Genomic DNA, 20,247 nt, shown 5'->3' with positions numbered 1-20,247 from the left:
ACTCACTGGCAAGCACCAGAGTTGGCTCTGTGGTTCACATCGAAATCAGCACAAAAAATGTGCCCGAGTGATTAGTCGACACCACACTACTGGATTAGACTCCAACTCTAGCCCATATTTTTAGGCACCAAATATCACCCAATGTCGAGGAAGAGCCTGCATTGGGAAAATGCATCAACGCTATGGACACAGGTGTGGAACTCCCTCCTTCAGCAAGAAGACTTATTTCTATGGCACTTCATATTGTTTTGGGAACAGTCAATCTTAAGAGAATGTTTCCCTGATGAGGACTTACCTTCAGGAGAGTGAATTCACTTAGGAGTCTACATATGGGCCAAAGCCAAAAATAACTTCCCCTCCCACTCCATGAAGGTCTTCAGGTGCGTGGCGGTAGAATAGTCTTTCCCAGGGTGCAATGCTCAAAGCATGAGGCCAGCTGCCTGCATACTTAGCCTAGTTGTTGTCAAAAGCAGAGGAATGCCTCTGCGAGACTATGACAGAGCATAGGGGAGGTATTCAAATCCCGTTATGCAGAGACGGGGACGTTTTTAGACATGATCCAAGAGGGTCTATTAAGAGTTAAGGTTATGAGGCAATTTTTGAAGCCTACAATTTACAGGTTTTTTTTGTTTAGGGGCATTCTTTTGTGGACAACAGCCATTCCTTCAGTCTTCCTTTTTTTGAGATTTGTCAAAAAAGTTTTGCAGCAAGCAGATATGGACTTATGTAGAGCAGGTCTGGCATCATTGCTTGGTGTATTCTCAATTACTAAAAGCATTCAATTTCCAGAGCTCTAACAGAAGATTGTAGACTTTAATGTAGTACTTGATCTAAGCTCTGGTAAATTTAGCACTTAAGTGTTTTTTATGCTAGTGATGTCGGAGGGGTTTGAAGTGAACTCTAGTAAAATCACTGAGTGAAATAGGTTGAGGTGTGTAATTACATGATTGGGAAAGAGGTAAGGTGGATAGGTTGAAAGAGTGTAACAAGCAAGAGAAGAAAGATAGTAGCAGAAGGGAAATTGTATATAGTCGCAGTATCCTAGGTGGCCTCTGCACAGCCTTCATGTTCTGGTGAACTGCATGTCTATTGGATGGATCAGATTGGACCTAGAAGCAGAGCAGGATGCATCAATAGTTCTTGGTGTGGGTTAATATTACCCAACTATTACAATCTTGTATGTAACCTGTAACTACATGAAGTCTCTGTTCTACCTGAACGTGTGAAGTGGTTTTCTCATTCAAAAGGGGCAAAGAGGAGAAAAAGGAGTGCGACAAGATCTTACCGAAATGAAAGGAAAAGAGACCGAGTTGGAAAAGAAACCGATCAAACTGGCAGCCTCCTGAAACAAGTTTCTTTTGCTCTGTAAAGTCTTATTGCAAAGCAACTTTTCAGCATAGTTGTGTTTTGGAAAAATGCTATGTAAAAAATTTGTAGCTAGAAAATTTTCTACTAAGAAGTTTGCATTTATGCTAGATTCAACAAGGTGGAGTATATCAAAGCTGAATATTTGTTGGGGTATTAAACGGTTCATTCCTAATGTGTGTATGTGAGGTACAACATGGGAAATCTACCTTATATTATTTGATATGATGGATGATTTCATAATTTAGAGTTGGTGTCTGCTTTTTACGCGAGTGCCATTTTTTTCCGTATATTCTTTGATTTAGTGTGTTTTATAGGCATATTTGGTGAATGAGTGATGTAAATTATAATTGTTTTAGTGTTCTCTTTGGTGTACAAAGATGTGTATGTGGAGTGTTGATCTTTATTCGGAGGGCATATGAAAGGAGTAAGCAAGTGCTTTGGGGATTAGGTGCTTGCCATGTGAGTTTCTATAAGCTTTGTATGCCCTTCATCTAGGTGTTGTGGTTCGCGACTGTGCGCAGACATGAGGAAGACTAGGAACTTACAAGCATGTACCTTGATAGTTGCACTCTACTTCAATCTGTTAATTACGGTAGTTCTATTTGTCGTGTGACATGAAAGCGTATTCTCAGACCCTGGATACGAAACACAAGCCTCTTTTAATCTAAAGTGGGGCTCTCCAATTTTAGATTGGCAATAAAGTGCAGAAGTATTTGTGATTAACATTTTTGTCTAGGGACATGATATTTAATCCATTAAGTCGTCAGTGTTGAATGCTGCAGAACTCTGCTATACACTCTCAGAAAACTTAAAAAAATAAAGTGAACTAAAATAATCAATATCAAGTCAGATAAAAGTCAAAACTTTTATTGGGAGTGTTGTACAAAAAGGTTCCAGTCAATATGTATTTTACAAATCATTGATAGACATTTGGCATGCATACTGGTATTCAAACAAAAACATTGAAATGATAAAGTCTAGATTCTCTTGTAGATTTAAAAATCTGTGTGCGAATATCGCTTGCAGTTTAGATTTCATCTGCTTTTTGTAGTTCATTGTACAAGCCTACAAATGTTAAAATCTTTATAAGCCATACAAAAGCTCTTGTACAGTAAAATTGAAAAAAACCCTGATAAGTTTACAATTGGGGTAACCACTGTATAAATAGAATATCAGTTACTCAATAGGTTGATAAGATTTAAAAAAAAAAAAATACATTTCAAATCAGAATGTATCAATTATCAAAATAGATTTCAGATAAAATAATGAATATTTCTGAAGCCGCACGGTTAAGCTCTACCTACAAAAGCTTATTGCTGGTTTATTGTGACTGCTTTGGCAGCAAATAGAAGCTCCTTAACCCAGCTATAAGGTTTACACATTTGTCAGTGACAGCAATGCAAGCAATTAGCATTGACAGAGGTTACTCTGTGTAGTTATATAGACATTCGAGCATTAGAAACCAATGGTATGACTTGAAAAGCATGTGTTTCACGGGCGAGTTACATTTTTTGTGTTACCTTTAGTCAACATGGAATATCGGTACTAAATGAACAGAAGCGGTTTTAATATTTGTTAAAAGTAAAAAGAATACTGGTAATCAGTGCCTCAGGAAGACCCACATTAGCTAGCTTTCCTTAACTTCTTCCTCTTAAAGTAAATGGAAATGTGTAAAGAGTCAATTTAAGTGCTATTGCCTAAACCCTGTCAGACAAGTTAATTTGTGCTTCCTTTGTTTTTTACTTTTTCCAGGCGGATACATTTTTATTCGGTCTAGACGTTAGCATTTCAATAAAGGCATTATGTTTACAAAATATTCAATATATGCTAATACAATCATATAAAAATCCCTTAAATTAAGTAGTCTAAAGAAGCATATAGGAGAGCAAAACAAAAATTCTGTTTCCCAGGCATTTTAAACCCTTTAAATAGGTTTTTGGTTATCCAGGGATCCTTTCATCCCGTTGTGGTTTTCATTCTATGATACAATCAACCTTCCATTCGCTGTTTTAAACAACCTTGTTTTGCTGTACAAACCAAACGGTGATGGATTAACGTAAATGTAGCTATATGGCAACTCAATGGAACTGCCATTAAAAAAATATATAGTATAGAGGATCACTTCACAGCTTTGTAGATTCACAGTGAAATAGTGTCTGGACTGGAGCAATCACAGAGCTCTAAAGTCACATAAGTCCTGGCCACTTTACTAGCGATGGAGGTCACTTTATAGCTAAAGTGAATGTACTGCAAATGCTAGTTCAGTCAGAACTGCAGACAACCTGTTAAGACTATAGGCTAACTGTTTGTTATTCTGTCACAATCTGTGTGCACCAAAATGCTAGGCTGACTGAGGAAGTAACATCTTAGTTATCTGTTAGAGTCAACAGAAAAAAGCCCACCGAATAGATAGTGAGATTCAAGACAGATTAGTGTATAAATTACAAATCATGTCTTGAGAATTTTGAAAGTCATTTATCCAAACCTAAAACCACAGTGCAAGTTGCTTTTAAACACTCAATCCCCTGATCCAAATTAGAGGATAGAGATTGTTTATGGTAGAGAACGTTTTGCATGATAAAATCATTTATGTGAGGTCTACCCTAAAGATTGCCAAATTTAACTAGTTGGTACTTATTAAAAGTAATGAACCATGAATCTAATGAGTGGAGCATGATCACTCATTGCAAGAGACAAATGTTCAATTTTTATTGAAGTAAATATAAGACCTTCCTATAAAAGAGGCATTTTATTTGGTGTTTCTTTAAACAAATCCGGCCCCACATCAGAAACAATTTTTGAAGCGCTCAAAAATGCTGTTCACAGTTATTTTTAATTTACCCAGTGTTTAACTGCTACATAAACGATCCTCTTCAGGAAGCACTGTTCTGGTAATTCTTAAACGATGCAATCAAAAGAATAGGCTTACCTTACTTCGAAGAGGACAAAACAGTCAAGTTCACAACTCAACTAAAGTAAAATGTACGGTAAATGCATGAGAAAGTCCGCAAAACGAGAGTTTTTTTACAATTTATTCCCTGTTTTAGACCTAAAGTTGACAATCATATAGACTATGTTTGACCTCCGACCAGTGTAATGTTTAGCCTTGACACTTCTTTTTGGGCTGCTCAAACAAAGGACTATTCCCACTCTTCCTATGGGGTTATTCCCCTTCGTTGCATTGTAACACCATTTTCTACAGTCTCTGAAATCTGATGTCTCTAATGGCTTTCAATTTTCATAGAAACTGTTGAGTATCTGGAAATATGGAACCTAGTACTTAGCCCTACACGGGACGATCTACGGTCAGCTTATAGATATGTATGACCACACTGGTTGGAATAAGGGGCAATTTTAAGATACACAGACCCCGACACTTTACTTGCTTTCAAATTAACACCACAGTATGGTCACAATTCAACATATTTGACTAGCCTGGTACAAGTTCAGAATTTAGTTTCAAAATCAGAAACACCAACATAGTATAAACTGCGATTTCTCCAAGAACTTAGAAGCGGCGTTTGAAATTAATAAACACTAAAAGCAAGTTTCAGAGGTCATCATTCGGCACTGTCAAGAAGAAATACAGGACACTCTTCACAATGGTGAAAAACAATTGATTCCTGCTTTGTGTTCCGGAGTCAAAAGATTGAGAAGTGCTGTCGCCACTTACAACCGAAGAAATTGCTTAGACTCACTACAGTAGTGTACATAATGCAGTTCTGATGTTCACTCCCTGCTGCACAGATTTTAAAATAGCAGGGCCTGTTCAGTACACCCAAACTGCACGATAGATTGGTATCAGGCTAAATAAGTTCATTTGAAGACCCAAACCTACGGCATTAACAATTTAACATCTTACTGCTTTCCACTGAAAAGTATTGTAGGATATTTTTTTTAAATAGGAGAAACAGTTGATAGCAAATTTCACTGTGTTATATGAATACAACTATTTCAGTGATAACCGTGAAAAAGGTGCAAATATGTGGCTTCTAGAAGGGGGTAGGCAATTTTATACTGTCAAGTTATTCATTTTTCAGACAAAACCTACATAGTGAACTGCATTTTGTGTATTTAAGATTGCTATCGAACAAGTGTTGGATGCCTCGAAATTACTCAAAGCAATGTTGCTTTACTAGGTGTACAAAATACTTTAATGTGGAATCAGTTTTGGATGTCTTATTCAATAATGACTGGGGCACGTGTAACTGGTACTATAATAAAAACCTAAAAGACTCCCTTTAAAAATTGCTAGTAATAAATTACCATCATAAACAAGATACAATACAGTTTCCTGTACCAATCAAATGATTTAACCAACCCAAACAATCATAATCTAAATTCTTAATCCGAATCTTTTAATGTACATTAAGCTGAAGGAAGCAATACGTTGATTATTCCACAAATTCAAGTAAACAAAAAATGGCACCAGTCCAGAGAAATTCTGACCCAAATTCTATTTAAGAGTGCATATACTAGCCATTAGGAAATATTCTGTGATGATCAGTGGGCAAAACGCCAATTTAAGTCTTCGGTACGCATTGTTGAACGGCTGCAGAGAACATGCACGAAAATGTGTTAATTTCCTGGTTATGTGCCTATTAGACGAATCCAAACTTTTATTAACTTGAGGTCTAGAAGGTAATTGGTGATTTTTTTGTTGTTTTTTTTAAGTGCACAAACCATACCATGTGTTTGACTCAATGTCAAATAATTTCCCTTTACTTCTTCCAAACTGCTATTACTGCCCGTTCTTTTTAATGACATCATAGAAGATAATATACAACTTTGAAAACCAGTCCACAATTTTTCATGTCAACCTTTGTGCCCCTCACCAGGTAAAGGCTTTCAGAGAAAATCTGTTGCACAAATCGCGTTATTGCAACTTGTAAGAAGTACAAGAACATTAAAGGTTCAACTAGTTGCCAGGATGAAAATTGTTCCGGTCACTGCCTGCTATCTGGTAAATGAGCAGTACAGATCATACTATACCTGAAGTGGGAAACTTCCACTGGAGGCACCCATGTACTTGCACACCACAGCTTTCATGCACCTTGAAAAGTGGAATTACAAATGGGTGGTAGACTGAATGCCCTAAAGACTGAGTCATTTAATCCTCTAACTGGAGTAACAGAATTATTAGACAGTGGAATCTTTCAACAGCAAAAATGCAAAACGCAGATTGCCAAAAGGCAAATCACATGCCAATCATGAGGGAAAGTGAATACACTGCAAAAGTGTGGAAAAGGTAGAGTTTCAGGACCAAGTGCCCAAAATAAAGTAAATCAACAAATGGATTTGTACTGAATTAACCCAGTGTAGAAAGTAACTAAATGTGTGTAAAAACCTGTAACTAATAAAAATAAAAAAATGTTTAAGCTTGCGCTGGAAATCTTTGAAAACCAGTGTAAAAGAAATACCAAACAAGGTGACCTGCCTTACCCATCTAAAGTCTTACTGTCCAATTCCGCTCCTCAAAGACCGTCCAGTTCTGAAACTTGAACACAATGCCCTGTGCACGCAATACTAAAGGCAAACAAATGACTGTCTTGCCCCATGGGCAGTCCAAGATTCACCAATATGTAAATAGGGCAGATGCTTTCAAACAATGCAATTTATCAAAACTTTTTGGATGCCCATGATTCATATAGTGCCTGCAAATATTAGATGGCTGCACGTATTCTGAAGGTTTGAGAATTAGAACAAATATTTGAGCAACTCAAAGCTTCTTGTGGAAAAGCATATATTTCTCAACTCAAGACCTATTTAAAACTAACTTTAAGCTGGCTCTAGCATATTGCGGAATGATAAATGTTGCCTTAATTTCTGAATTCGAACAATACATTCCTCCGAAAAGCAGACCATTGAACCAGTTTACTGGCACAGATTTTTAAAAATGTTAAAAAAATATAGGTTATAAATATATTCACATGTGATGCTTTAACATGGTACGTTAGCAAGGACAACTTGTGTACAGCAGTTGGAAGGTGTATTATAAAAATAGCATCTCAATTAAAGAAGCTGCATATCAAGTTAATCAATTGAATCTCTGAGAAACATAATTTCAGTTGGATATATTTTACATACATACAGTTGCATGATTATACAACAATCTGAACAATTTACTCAAGCAGGGTGGGAAGTGTAGTGCAAAAAAACGGCAGAGTGCCTTTATAATCTGCACAATTAAGAGTTTTTTTGGCTCCTAAAAGAAATTACTTTGAGTTTGCTATTGCTTTTCATTCTTTAGTGATCTAAAAAAATTCTGCCTTTCATTGTGAAATTGAGCACCATCAACTAACTCATTTGACATTTCTGGTTACTTGACAACTATTTTTGCACTATTACATTTCCACCCTACCAGCATTTCAGCAGTCATCATTTAAGCTATAAAAATTGAATATCTAGATAATATCTGTCAGTCTAATAACTTTCATAGAAGCGAGTTTCCAAATACCACCAAAAAAATTAAACACATGCAATTCCAAAATGTACAACAAAGCACCATCAGGAGCGGTGGTAGACCTATGGCTCTTTACAGCCAAATACTAGGACCTGCAAAGCTTATATCTACAGCTCTCTGGAACAGTGAGTTTTAACGAAAATGACTTAACATCCCTATGCAAGAATCCATGCGGCTTAGCAGCCACTTTCATATAGGTGTTGGGCGGCGACTAGGCCAGAAAACTCAGGTTCTATGGTTTTGGTTATGCTTTGCAGCAAGTTGTCTAAAATAAGTTACTTGAATATTACCATTAAAACATGGGATTCTGGATAAAAGGGGATGCCATGTTTTCCAACTAGTCAGATTTTGCTGAAGAGCTCTTACCACAAAGAAAAAACTTAAAGACTGCAGCAGACATGTCAAAAGCAGACTGCTACTTTTCTAGTTCGATGTGGACTCAACCTAAATTGATTTTGAGTGTTCAGGTTTAAATTGCAAATGCATTAAAATATTAACATAAAGCTGTCATACACAGAAAGCCATGGGACAGCTTGAGAACAAGGCAATAAGCAGAGACAGAGAACTTACACAATCACGAGAATCGTCTCAAGGTCTAGTTTCCAAAATAAAGATTTGTACAGATGTGCACCTTTGCATCCACTATTTTCATTACTAAGCACAACTGATCAAATCTATCTCCATATCGAAAGCATGACGATTGAGGCGGTCAACATTTACTCTGCACTCCATGAGATCTTACTCATTCCTTTCCTTAAGAGAAAGTATTCCTGGAACAATGTCTATAAAACAAATGTGATTTACCTTCCAATAGTGTTTTCAGGAGGAAAGATGGAAGCTATTTAAAAGTTCTGGCAGTTTTCTTGAATTAAAAATGTGTTCTACAAAAATGTAACATGAGTAAAATTATAAAGGAAAAAAAGACATATAAAAATAGTTTTCAGTGGCTCCAAGGGAAAAATGCAAACAAATCAAAGTCCGCAAAAATAAAAATCATATATAACACTTTTTACATCACAGAACAGCCTCTCGATGTTGTTCTAGGATCACCCTGAAAGAGAAAAAAAAAAAGGTTAATTGCAAAACAAATAAGAGATTAGATAATCTATAACTACATTATGCAAGCCAGATCGGTAGAGAAGTATAGCTATGGGTCAGCAATCCAGACAAGCTAACTGGATAAATTTACCCCACCAACGTTCCTTTTTCACCGCTTCCAACATTGACATTTGGAGTTGGATTACAAAACAGTCAGACGTGTGTGTATCCCAACGATGTTAACCAGGGGTCTGATTAGAACGCGTACACAAACCAGTCTTTGAGGCAGTTAAAGAATGCCTTTGCCCTCAAAGTACAAGATATACGATCACATTAGGAAAAAAATGTGCACAGATTTGTCAGCTCTCTGTACTTGAAGTTACCAGTTCCTCTTTTCCTCCACATTGGTCAGTTTGCAAACAAGCCCCAGTCTTTAAAACAGTTTTGTACAACAATTATGTTAAATATTGTGTTTTCTTGTAGCAAAAACTAGAAATGATTGAGTACTAGTAGGCCTTCAGGGTCGGGTAACAACGGCGTGCATGTGATAATTTTTTTTTGGTTAGATCACAAGCTATCCCACACAGGCTCCACATCCCTATAGTGAAGCATTCACCAATGGAAGGATAACCCGATATGAATGCACTCTCAGCATAATCTTATTCAGAATTAAAGGAGAGCCCTGCATGACTGCTGGAGCTAGAGGTACCAGAGCATGTTCGACAGCTTTTTGAACAATGAGCCAAGCACAGCAGATTTCCCTTAAACATACATTTCCATTTAGGAGAAAAAGGTATATTTGGAATAGAAGTCTCTCCATTAAAGAAAACTTCATTTGACCAAAATCCATTTCCGACATGAAATGTTCTATACTGGATCGTTAGTGATTTCTGAGGAAGACAAAGCCAAAACCTTTTGGTAGAAAGGTTCCTGGCGTGTATTCCAAAGCTTTTTCTTTTCCTACAATTATAATATTGATTGTCTTGCCTCAAAAGGCAGGTTTGGCAGACTAGAGGTAGGATACTGTATTTGGCAGTAGCTCAAATCTTAAAAAGGTTGCAGAAGAAAGCCTCTATTTCGTAAAAACTAGAGTAGGACATTGTGTCAAGAACACCCACTGTGCACGTCTAGTGAAAATTGATTGGAGTGGACAGAAAATCTGATATGAGTAAGCAACTTGAATGTTTACTTTTCATCACGTTAAATGCCCCAAGTCCCAGACTGGATCTACATTTCTGATTCAAGCCCTCTTGCATAACAAATAGCTATCACCAAATGGGTTTAAGAAATGAAAACCTTGCCGGCCGTTTCAGTCAGATGTTGGATATTATAGGGGGCAGCTAATTGGGAAAGGTCACCTAGGACATCAAAGCAATTGTATACAATTTCCAACCTCTCATCAACTTTACGTTAATTCAACCCTTCATCTACTTTACGTTCATGGTCAGATTCAAATAATTCCTACAGTACTGTCGTAAATAAGGGTTTGAATAAATGTTAATACTAGGAGTAGGCAGACTATTTAACTGCTGCTACGGGACCCTGAGGGAGCGCTTCGGGTTTTGTTCAACGTTTCTACAAATTTCAGTAGTTTAACCATGTCTGACGCCTGACAATGTCAGCAAATATCTTCTCTCATGGCCAGTCCCCATCAATATCCAAGCAGTTCAAGGCCTTACACGTTCCCTGCAGCACGGATAGCTTGATTAGAGGAACTGGAGATGTTATCAAAGAGTTTCCAAGAAGTCTTGGATAATGTCCATGGGTATATTGTGTGCAATCCTCAGCACAGAACCCTACGAGGGCACTGAATCTTCGCAGCAATGCTAAAAGGTCCATGAGGTAGAGAAAATGTTACCCTCAACCTTACCTAAAAAGCGTAACCACTGAAAACCAGGAGGAGAAAAATGTAACACTTATCAGAAATTAAAAGCAGACTCAAGTGGTCAAAGGCAGAACCTGGCCGTAAGCCTCCAAAACAGCAAACATGAGCCTTTAGAATTCTTGACTGCCAGTAGACTGACAATATCCTTTCAAACAAACTACAAAAAAGACGGTCTACCGAATGGCATTCATCTCAAATCTCCTCCAGTCATTTCCAAACACTGGGAATTTAAGAAGGATTGATCAAACCTCGCCACTCAGAAGACATCAGTACAATCACATTTGGCAAATTCTCTCCAACAGTCCAAGTAAAGACACAACATGACCAGTGCAGTGTTCAAGAACCTACACAGAAACCGTGATTCACAGGTCCAACCACTATAACAATGTGGTAAAACACCTGCCTTCATAGGAAGTGATTAAGAATATCCTAATGGATGTTAGGCATTACATATTATTCGAAGGAACAAAGAAAAACTCTAACTTCGCCATGATATGGCCACACTTTCAGTGGCTAATGCATCATTCATTGGATAGAACTGTTTAAGTGTCCAGCTCATGTTAGTCTGTTTAAAGGGAGCAACCCAAATCAAACCAGATTCACAGCTGTGATATAAAGCATGTTCTTAGGGCTAATTCAATAAGTGTTGCTGTAGGTCTTTAAGTCACCTGCTGGTGAAAGAGGTCCTCATCGCCAAAATCTGCTTCATCATCATCTTCCTCCTCTTCACCATTTTCAGTGGCTTTCGACACAGTTCTCACTGCAACTTCCTAAATAATAAGAAAAAGTTTAATTCACCATTTATTAAATTGCAAGTTGGTGTAATACTTTAATGGTTAGTTTGAGAGGAGTTTAGGTCTTTGGTAAACATTAAGAGATATAGTGTGCACAGAGTCCAATAAGTCTCCAAAAGTATAGCAGAAGATAAAGGAGATGATGCATTACTCTCAATTTAGCATTAGCTGAGCTGAGCAGAGGTAGTGTGAAAGCATTTGCTGTACAAACTCATACAAGGCAATGTTTTTTAAAAATATTACTAAAGTTACTTTTATTTTAGGAACCAAGTGGAACTCAGTTACCTGTAAGTAGGCTTTTCAGAAATACAATACTTTCAAAATACAGTTGGAAAATGTTTGCATAGCAATAAAAATACTTAAGATGCATGAAATACTTTTCAATGTCAAAGAGATACTTGTACTATTCTTAAAATCAACATTGAGCGCAATACAGAGAGAAACCAATGCAATCCTATGGGAGGAAAGACAGCTAAGTAATTTGTAGGCAAGCACTTGACTTACAAGTTCAGTCTTCAGGGGGGTTGGACAAGGGTCAAACCAAGGTAGGTACTGCACTACCAGCAGCATTGGAGGGGCTGAGTGCAGAAGTCACTGGGCACCATGTAAGCCTATGATAGCTGGGGGCACCTAAAGAGGCACCGGTAGCAGGTAAGTACCCGTGGTTCAGGGACACAGGCCCTGGGGGTTGAGGTCAGCACAGCAGGGGCCACCAAGTAGGACTAAAGCTGCACCACCAGCAGCACAGGGGTGGCCGGGTGCAAGGAGGCGTCGGGTGCCCTGTAGAAATCAATGGAGATCCTCAGTTGGAGACAAACGCTGCAGACTCTGTCCAGAAGACTGGCTTAAGGAATCCAACGACTGGAGAGGCAAGTTAGATAGTGGGGGGATGCCGGCACACCATCTGTTGGGCACTCCTAGGCCTGGGGGACACAGGCACAGGGGTACCTTGAAGACACTGGTTTTTCCTCACCGGATCAGGTCAGGGGGACCCTACAAGATGAGGCTGCAGGTGTCAGGGGTTTCAGGAGAGGTCTTCGAATGCTGGATCCTAGCTCTGGCCGCGCGGAAGGAGGAGCAGCCTCCCGATCTGGGCTTTCTGGTGCGGGCTGATCGTAGGGTCCTTTGGGGTGTGTGGAATTTGAGTCGGCTGTTCAGGTATGCCTGTCCAGTGTCGTGGAGGGCCTTGTGAGCGTGGGTTAGCATCTTGAGGGCGATTCTAGCTTCGATGGGGAGCCAGTAGTGTGCGCAGGTGCTGGGAGATGTGGCAGTGTCTTGGCAGATCGAGGACCAGTCTTGCGGCGGCGTTTTGTATGTTCTGTAGCTTGCGGGTGAAGTTTTTGTTTATTCCAGCATTGAGTGCGTTGCCGTAGTAGAGCCTGCTGGTGACCAGGGTGTGAGTGACTGTTTGAGGAGGATCCATTTGAAGGTCTTACGTAGGAGGCGGAGGGTGTGGAAGCAGGACGACGAGACTGAGTTGATCTGGCGGTCCATTTTGAGCTCGGAGTCCAGGATTCCCAGGTTGCATGCGTGGTCCGTAGGGGTGGGCGGGCTTCCGAGTGCAGGGGGCCACCAGGTGTCATTCCAGGCATCGAGGTTGGGCCCATGAGGAGTACTTCCGTTTTGTTGGTGTTTAGTTGTAGGCAGCTGTTTTTTATCCATTTGGCGACAGCTTCCATGCCTTTTCGAAAGTTGTCTGGCGGTGTTGGGTTCGTTGGATAGGCAGAGGAGGAGTTGGGTGTCGTCTGCGTATGACACAATGTTGAGTCCGTAGGTTCTGACGATGGGGGCGAGCGGAGCCATGTAGACGTTGAAGAGCGTAGTACTGAGGGAGGACCCCTGCGGGACTCCGCAGGTGGTAGGGTCCGAGAGGAAAGGGGGAGGGGGGGTAGAAAGAGTCTGAACTGCTGCGTTCCGCCAGAGAGGAAGGAGTGGATCCAGTCGAGGGCCTTGTATCGTGCAGTCTGCGTATTAGGGTGCAGTGAGACTTGAATGCCGCCGAGAGGTTGAGGGGGATGAGGGCTGCTATTTCTCCTTTATCCAGTAAGGTATGGATGTCACCTGTTTCGGTGAGGAGGGCGGTTTCCGTACTGTGTTTTTTGCTGAAGCCGGATTGGGAGGAGTCGAGGATGTTGTGCTCTTCGATGAATGTGGCGAGTTGGCTTTGATGGCTTTCTCAATGACTTTCGCTGGGAACGGAAGCAGGGAGATGGGTCTGTAGTTTTTGAGGTCAGTGGGATCCACCATGAGTTTCTTCAGGAGGGGGTTGATCTCCGCGTGTTTCCAGTCAGGGAACGAGGCAGTTGCCAGGGAGCGGATGATGGTGTGGCAGAGCATGGGTGCGATGGTGTTGGCGGCTCTGTTGAAAATGTGGTGGGGGCAGGGTTCTGTGGGGGCCACGGAGTGGATTGACTTAATCATCTTCAGTGTGTCTTTGGTGGCGAGGGCTGTCCAGTTGTCTTTCGCTGGCTTCAAGATGTCGGGGGTGGTTGGTGGGGTTTCAGTGTGTTGGTTGTCTGAAGTGGTCTTGATTTTGTGGTGGAAAAAGGTGCCGAGTTTGTCGCAGAGGTCGTGTGAGGGAGGGATGTCGGTGGATTTACTGATGGGTGTGGTGAACTTGATGATGTTGAAGAGTTCTTTGCTGTGCATGAGTGGAGATTGTCTTCAATCGCTTTTTTCCTCGTTTTTCTGATGAGTTGGTGGTGGGCGTTGGTGACTGCTCTGAAGTTGTAGGCTGAGGATTTGGTGTTCCTCCAGGCCTTTGAGGCGGCGGCAAGTGGGTCTGGACTCTCGAAGTTTGGTGGTGAACCATCTAGCTTTCTTGGCGTGGGTGTTGTTTTTCTTGAGGGGGGCTATGGTGTTGGGAGATCCATTTGTGCAGGGTTCGGGCTGCAGTGTTGGGGTCGTTTTCCACGATGGTTGGGGTGGAGTTGCTGAGTGACGAGGTTAGCTGGTCGTCGGTGATTTTGGTCCAGTTTCTTCGTGGGAGCAGGTGCTGGTGTCCGTGGATGGTGGGTGTTCTGAAGGTGAAGTGGACGCATCGATGGTCAGTCCATGGGAGTTCGGTGGTGTGGCTGAAGGTGATGGAGTTTCCTGTTGTAAAGAGGGGGGGGGGGGGGAGGCCGAGGGTGTGTCCTAATGAATGCGTGGGTTCGGTCACGATCTGGCGGAGTCCAATGGTGTGGAGGTTGTTCAGGAGGGATGTGGTGCTGGGGTCCAGTTGGTTGTCGAGGTGGAAGCTGAGGTCTCCCAGTAGGGTGTAGTTGGTGGACGCAAGGTCATGCCGGGAGATGTCCGTGATGGAGTTGGCGAAAAGTCTGCGGGCTCCAGGGGGTCGGTAGATGAAGGTTCCTCGGAGGGTGGAGGTAGGGCTGGCCAGTATCTTGAAGTGAAGGTATTCCATCAGGTCTGTGGGCTCATCGGAGGGTGCGCTTAGGCGGAGGGTGGATTTGTGGATGATGTCGATTCCTCCTCAAGGGCGGGTGGGGCGGTCCTTCCTGGAGATCTTGTATCCTTGGGGAATGGCGATGGCCGGCCCCGAGGTGGTGTTGGTCCAGGTTTTGGCAATGAATGCTACGTTCGGGGTGGTGCTGTCGAGGAGGTCCCAGATTTCGGTTGCGCGTTTGTGGAGGGATCGGACGATGCATTGCAGGGTCTTTGGTTCGGTTGTATTCTGCGGGCGGGTTGCGCTGGGTCCGTGGTCTTGGCGGTGCTGCTGGTGGGCTGGCAGAGGTGACAGCTACAGGATCCGTGGGTGTTGGCAGGGTGGGACCAAGTCAGTTGTCTTCTCCACTGCTGCATGGCTCTTCAGTACTTCTTTGTAAGCCGTTGAATCTGAGGAACAAGGTTCGGGGTAGCCCTTAAAGACTAAATTTATGGGTGCTGAGATTGGAGGGCCGTAGCCAACAGCTACTGTCCCCTAGGGTGATTACACCCTTTGGGTGCCCTTTTTTTTGAGAGGAGGGGCACATCCCTGTTCCTATTGGCCCAATTCTCCAAAGCAAGATCGAGAATTTTAAGGAGAGGGGTTCACCTCAGCTCCTGGCCACCCTAGGGGTGTGCCAAGCCAAGGTGGAAACTCCTATTCAACTTACTAATTTTCCCGCCTGTCCAGCAGGTCCGCCAATACCCTAGAAGCAATTTTTTTTCCAGCAGGCATCTCTAAAACCATTTTATAATAAATCCACCACAGGCATCAGTGTGGGTTTATTATGGTGAGAAGTTTGCTATCAAACTCTAGTCACCAGTAAAGCCATCATGGAGCTATGTAGTTCCTGTTGACAAACTCCCAGCTCATGGACTCAAAATGGCATCAGACACTGAAGGGGCATATTGCTCATGTAGCTATGCCCTCATCTGTGGTATAGTGCACCCTGCCATAGGGCTGTAAGGCCTGGCAGAGGGGTGACTAACCTAGCCCAGGAGTCTGTAACATATCAACCCTTAGTTTAGCTACACCACAACACATAGCCTGCAATGGCAGTGTGCACGTTTGGTGTGAGACTCATTAGAGTGGCACAATACATGCTGTAGCCCTAGGGGACCCTATCTGGTCACAAGGCCCTTGGTACCACTGCTATCTGTTACAAGTGACTTATATGTGGGCCAGAGGTGTGCCAATTGTGGGAGCAATGGTACAGTTTAGGGAAAGAACACAGGTACAGGGAACCTGATTGGCAGAGTCCAGTGCACCCTCAGTCAAAGTTAATCAGAAATCTGGCAAATAATGTGAGTGGGCGGAAAGTTGGTACTGCAACAAAAACCCACTTTCCTATTAAGCATCAGCCAAGCATTGGTAGGTTAGGCACTTTTGGAATTTGTACTGTGGAACAAGTCAAAGAGGTGCAACTATATTAAACTTCGTAAGCACGCTGCCAAAATTCTAGACCCCCGCACATTACCAAACTGTTTTTCTGCATAATGTAAAATTTAGTTCAGAGTACTGATAATATGTGTGCACGTCAAACTTAAGCTAGTAAACATTAAAATCTCGATACAAGGAAATTTAAAAAAGATCACAATAAGATTTAGGTCAAACAGCATGGCGGATATGAGAAAAGATATTAATGTAAAGATAACTGGCAAAAGTTTGAACACACAAACGTGTGGTCGTGTTCTTTGTCTCAAGGCAGCGCTTGCTTAATTTTAGTGAAGTACACCCACGTAATAGCAGTCAGTGGGCCTTGCCTTCGGAATAGCGGGCAGTGGTTTGTTTTTGCCTTCTGAAAGCTCATTTAAGCTTGGAATAAAATAAACCTTTAAGTACTGTATCAGAGTTGAAACCTCTTTTTGTAAAATACAGTTGGCAAACCTCATGCAGGGCACAGAAGGAATATGCTACTTACCAGTATGCATCTGTTCTTGGCATGTAGAGCTGCAGATCTACACACTTGTGCATAGATCGCCATCTGGTGTTGGGCCCTGATGTTTGCAGTTGTTTTTCCTCTTGGAAAGTCTTTGGAAGTCACGAGGTCGGTGACTCTTCCTTTGGATCGTATTGCGCACGGGCTTCTTCTCCATCCTCAGATTTTGCGCCAGCAGAGGAATGGAGCGTAGTAATAAACAGTGAAGATGCCCATATGTGTTGTATCTAAATAAGATAAACTGGAACATATAAAGGTAGCCGGGGGAGGCGTGTGTAGATCTGCAGCTCTACATGCCAAGAACAGATGCATACTGGTAAGTAGCATATTCCGTTCGAGGAATATGAGCTGCAGATTAACACACTTGTGCATAGATTATATAGCAGTACCCCACCGTTAGCGGCGACCACCCGTATCTGTTGCAGTGGTTTGAAATAATGTTTTGAGTACAGCCTGGCCCACACTAGCTTGGTGCTTAGTTTGCACATCTACACAATAGTGTTTAGTGAAAGTGTGCTGTGTTGACCATGTAGCTGCTTTGCAGATATCATCTAATGGGATGTTTCCTATAAAAGCCATTGAGGCCCCTATTTTACGTGTAGAATGGGCTTTAGGGGGAACGGATAGCGTTCGTTTTGCTTTGTGGTAGCAAATCTGAATGCATTTGACAATCCACCTAACTATCCCCGACTTGGAGAAGGGGTTGCCCTTGTGTGGTGGAGATAAAGAGACAAATAGTTGTTTGGTCTTACGGAAAGGTTGTGTTCTCTCGATGTAGTAGAGTAAGGCTCGTTTGACATCTAGTGTGTGTAGAGCTCTTTCTGCAACAGTTTGTGGTTGCGAGAAGAATACTGGTAGTTCTACAGATTAGTTTAAGTGAAAAGGAGAAACGACTTTAGGGAGGAATTTTGGGTTGGTACGGAGAACAACTTTGTTATGGTGCATTTGTAGAAAAGGTTCTTGAATGGTAAATGCTTGTATCTCACTGACCCTTCTGAGGGTAGTGATGGCTACGAGAAAAGCGGTTTTCCAGGTTAAAAACTGGAGTTCACATTTGTGCAATGGTTCGAAGGGAGGCCCCATTAGTCTCGTGAGAACGATATTTAGGTTCCACACAGGTGAGGGTGGCACTCTGGGGGGAATTATTCTTTTAAGGCCTTCCATGAAGGCTTTAATGGCAGGTACTCTAAAGAGTGATAGATGTTGCCTGTTTTGTAGGTAAGCTGCTATAGCTGCGAGGTGCAGGCGAATGGACGTATAGGCTAGATTACACCTTTGTAGGTGGAGTAAGTAGCCTATGATGTGTTGAATGGAGACGTCTAGGGGATTGATGGTGTTGTTGTGACAATAGACAACAAAACGTTTCCACTTGGCGGCGTAGCACGCTCTAGTGGTGGGTCGCCTAGCTTCCTTGATGACGTTCATACAGTCAGGGGGAAGATTTAGATAACCGAATTCTAGGACTTCAGGTGCCAGATGGCAAGGTTGAGCTGAGCTGGGTCCGGGTGCCTGATCTCTCCATGGTTCTGGGTTAAGAGGTGTGGAGAGAGGCGTAATTTTCGGAGCGGCACTACAGATAGTTCCAGCAGTGTGGTGTACCACGGTTGTCTTGCCCAAGTTGGAGCTACTAGGATTAGTGTGAGGGAGTGTTGCTGTAGTTCGCGCACCACTAGTGGAATGAGTGGGAGAGGCAGAAAAGCATACGCAAATCTGCCTGACCAGTTCATCCATATCGCATTTCCTTTGGACAATGGGTGTGGATATCTGGCAGCGAAGTTTGGGCATTTGGTGTTTTCGTGGGTGGCGAAGAGGTCTATCTGTGGAAGCCCCCACATCTGAAAGTACGGGTGTAGAACTTGTGGGTGGAGTTCCCACTCGTGAATTTGTTGTGTTTGTCTGCTGAGCAGATCTGCCATAGTGTTTTGGACTCCTGGGACATGCTGAGCTAGGAGAAAGATTTTCTAGGGTATGGCCCATCTCCATATGCTCTGTGCTAGCTGAGAGAGCTGTGGAGAGTGTGCCGCCTTGCTTCTGAATATAGTACATGGCTGTCATGTTGCCTGTGCGGATTAGGACTGCTTCGCCTGAAATCTGTGTTTGAAAAGATTTTAGGGCTAAGAAGATCGCTAGTAACTCCAGATGGTTGATGTGGAGAAACTTTTGTTGAGGTGTCTATGTGCCCTGCACGGTGAGATGTAATAGATGAGCTCCCCAGCCGGAGAGCGATGCGTCTGTGGTTAGTACTATCTGGGGAACCGGGTCCAGGAACGGTCGACCTGTGGAAAGGTTTGTGGTGGTCCACCACTGCAGAGAGCAATGGGTGCGACCGTCGAACACCACCAGATCTGTTAATTGACCCTGGGCCTGGTTCCATTGGCGTGCTAAGCACTCTTGGAGAGGACGCATCTGGAGTCTTCCGTGAGGTACTATGAAGATGCAAGAGGCCATCTTCCCTATTAGTTGCATAAACACCCGAGCTGGAAGGGAGTGTTGTGCCATGAATTTTACGCGTAGAGCCTGAATGCTTGCAATCCTGGCAGGATTGGGGTAGGCGAGCGCTTTTGAGGTGTCTATAGTGGCACCTAGATATTGTTTTTATGTGGGATGGTTGTAGATGGGACTTTTCGTGGTTTACCGTGAAGCCTAGCTAGTGAAGTAGCTGGATCGTGGTGTGTGTGTGTTGTACACACTGATTGTATGAACTGGCTTTTATCAACCAGTCGTCTAGGTATGGGAAGACATGAATGTGTTGTCTTCGCAGATGTGCTGCCACCACTGCTAGGCACTTGGTGAATACTCGTGGTGCGGTTGTGAATACTCGTGGTGCGGTTGTGACTCCGAACGGGAGGACTTTGAATTGGTAGTGTTGGCCGTCCACTACAAATCTGAGGTACTTCCTGTGAGCGTTGTGCACTGGAATGTGGAAATAAGCGTCTTTTAGGTCCAAAGTCGTGAGGAAGTCGTTTTGGGAAAGCAGCGGAAGTACCTGCTGAAGCGTCACCATATGAAAATGGTCTGAGTGTATGTATTTGTTTAGGGGCCGATGGTCTATTGCCTTTTTGTCTAGGAGGGAAGATTACCTCCTGCTTGAGTAGCAGTAGATGTTCTAGTGACATTGGGCGTTGTCTGGGTGGAATGTTTGGGGGGGGGGGGAGTAGATATTAGTTCTAGGCAGTAGCCTGACCAAATTATTTGTGTTACCCATTTGTCTGAGGTGATGGTAGTCCAGACCGGAAGGAAATGTTTGAGTCTGCCCCCGACGGAGTGGGATGGTCTGGGGGAAGAGGAGGGAAGTCATTGGGTAGGCACGGTGGCAGAGCAGGCGTTGTTTGTTTT

General features: G+C 42.6%; 1 protein-coding gene across 1 annotated transcript in view; it reads right to left on the bottom strand.

Annotated features, from left to right (window-relative positions):
* Positions 1-2,219: 2,219 nt before the first annotated feature.
* The window catches only part of LMNB2 (lamin B2), a 52,704-nt gene continuing 34,676 nt past the window's right edge, over positions 2,220-20,247 (bottom strand). Inside the window, exons 11-12 of the mRNA XM_085639894.1 lie at positions 11,423-11,524; positions 2,220-8,882 (exon numbers count right to left, since the gene is read on the bottom strand). Of these exons, the coding sequence (XP_085496020.1) occupies positions 8,841-8,882; positions 11,423-11,524 (144 nt within the window). The 3' untranslated portion in view covers positions 2,220-8,840. The remainder of the gene's footprint in view (positions 8,883-11,422; positions 11,525-20,247) is intronic.

This window comes from Triturus cristatus, chromosome 12 (genome assembly GCF_964204655.1).
Source record: "Triturus cristatus chromosome 12, aTriCri1.1, whole genome shotgun sequence".
In the NCBI taxonomy this organism is placed as follows: domain Eukaryota; kingdom Metazoa; phylum Chordata; class Amphibia; order Caudata; family Salamandridae; genus Triturus; species Triturus cristatus.
Note: the sequence above shows the minus strand (reverse complement) of the source record. Positions and strands in the feature narration are given on the sequence as shown.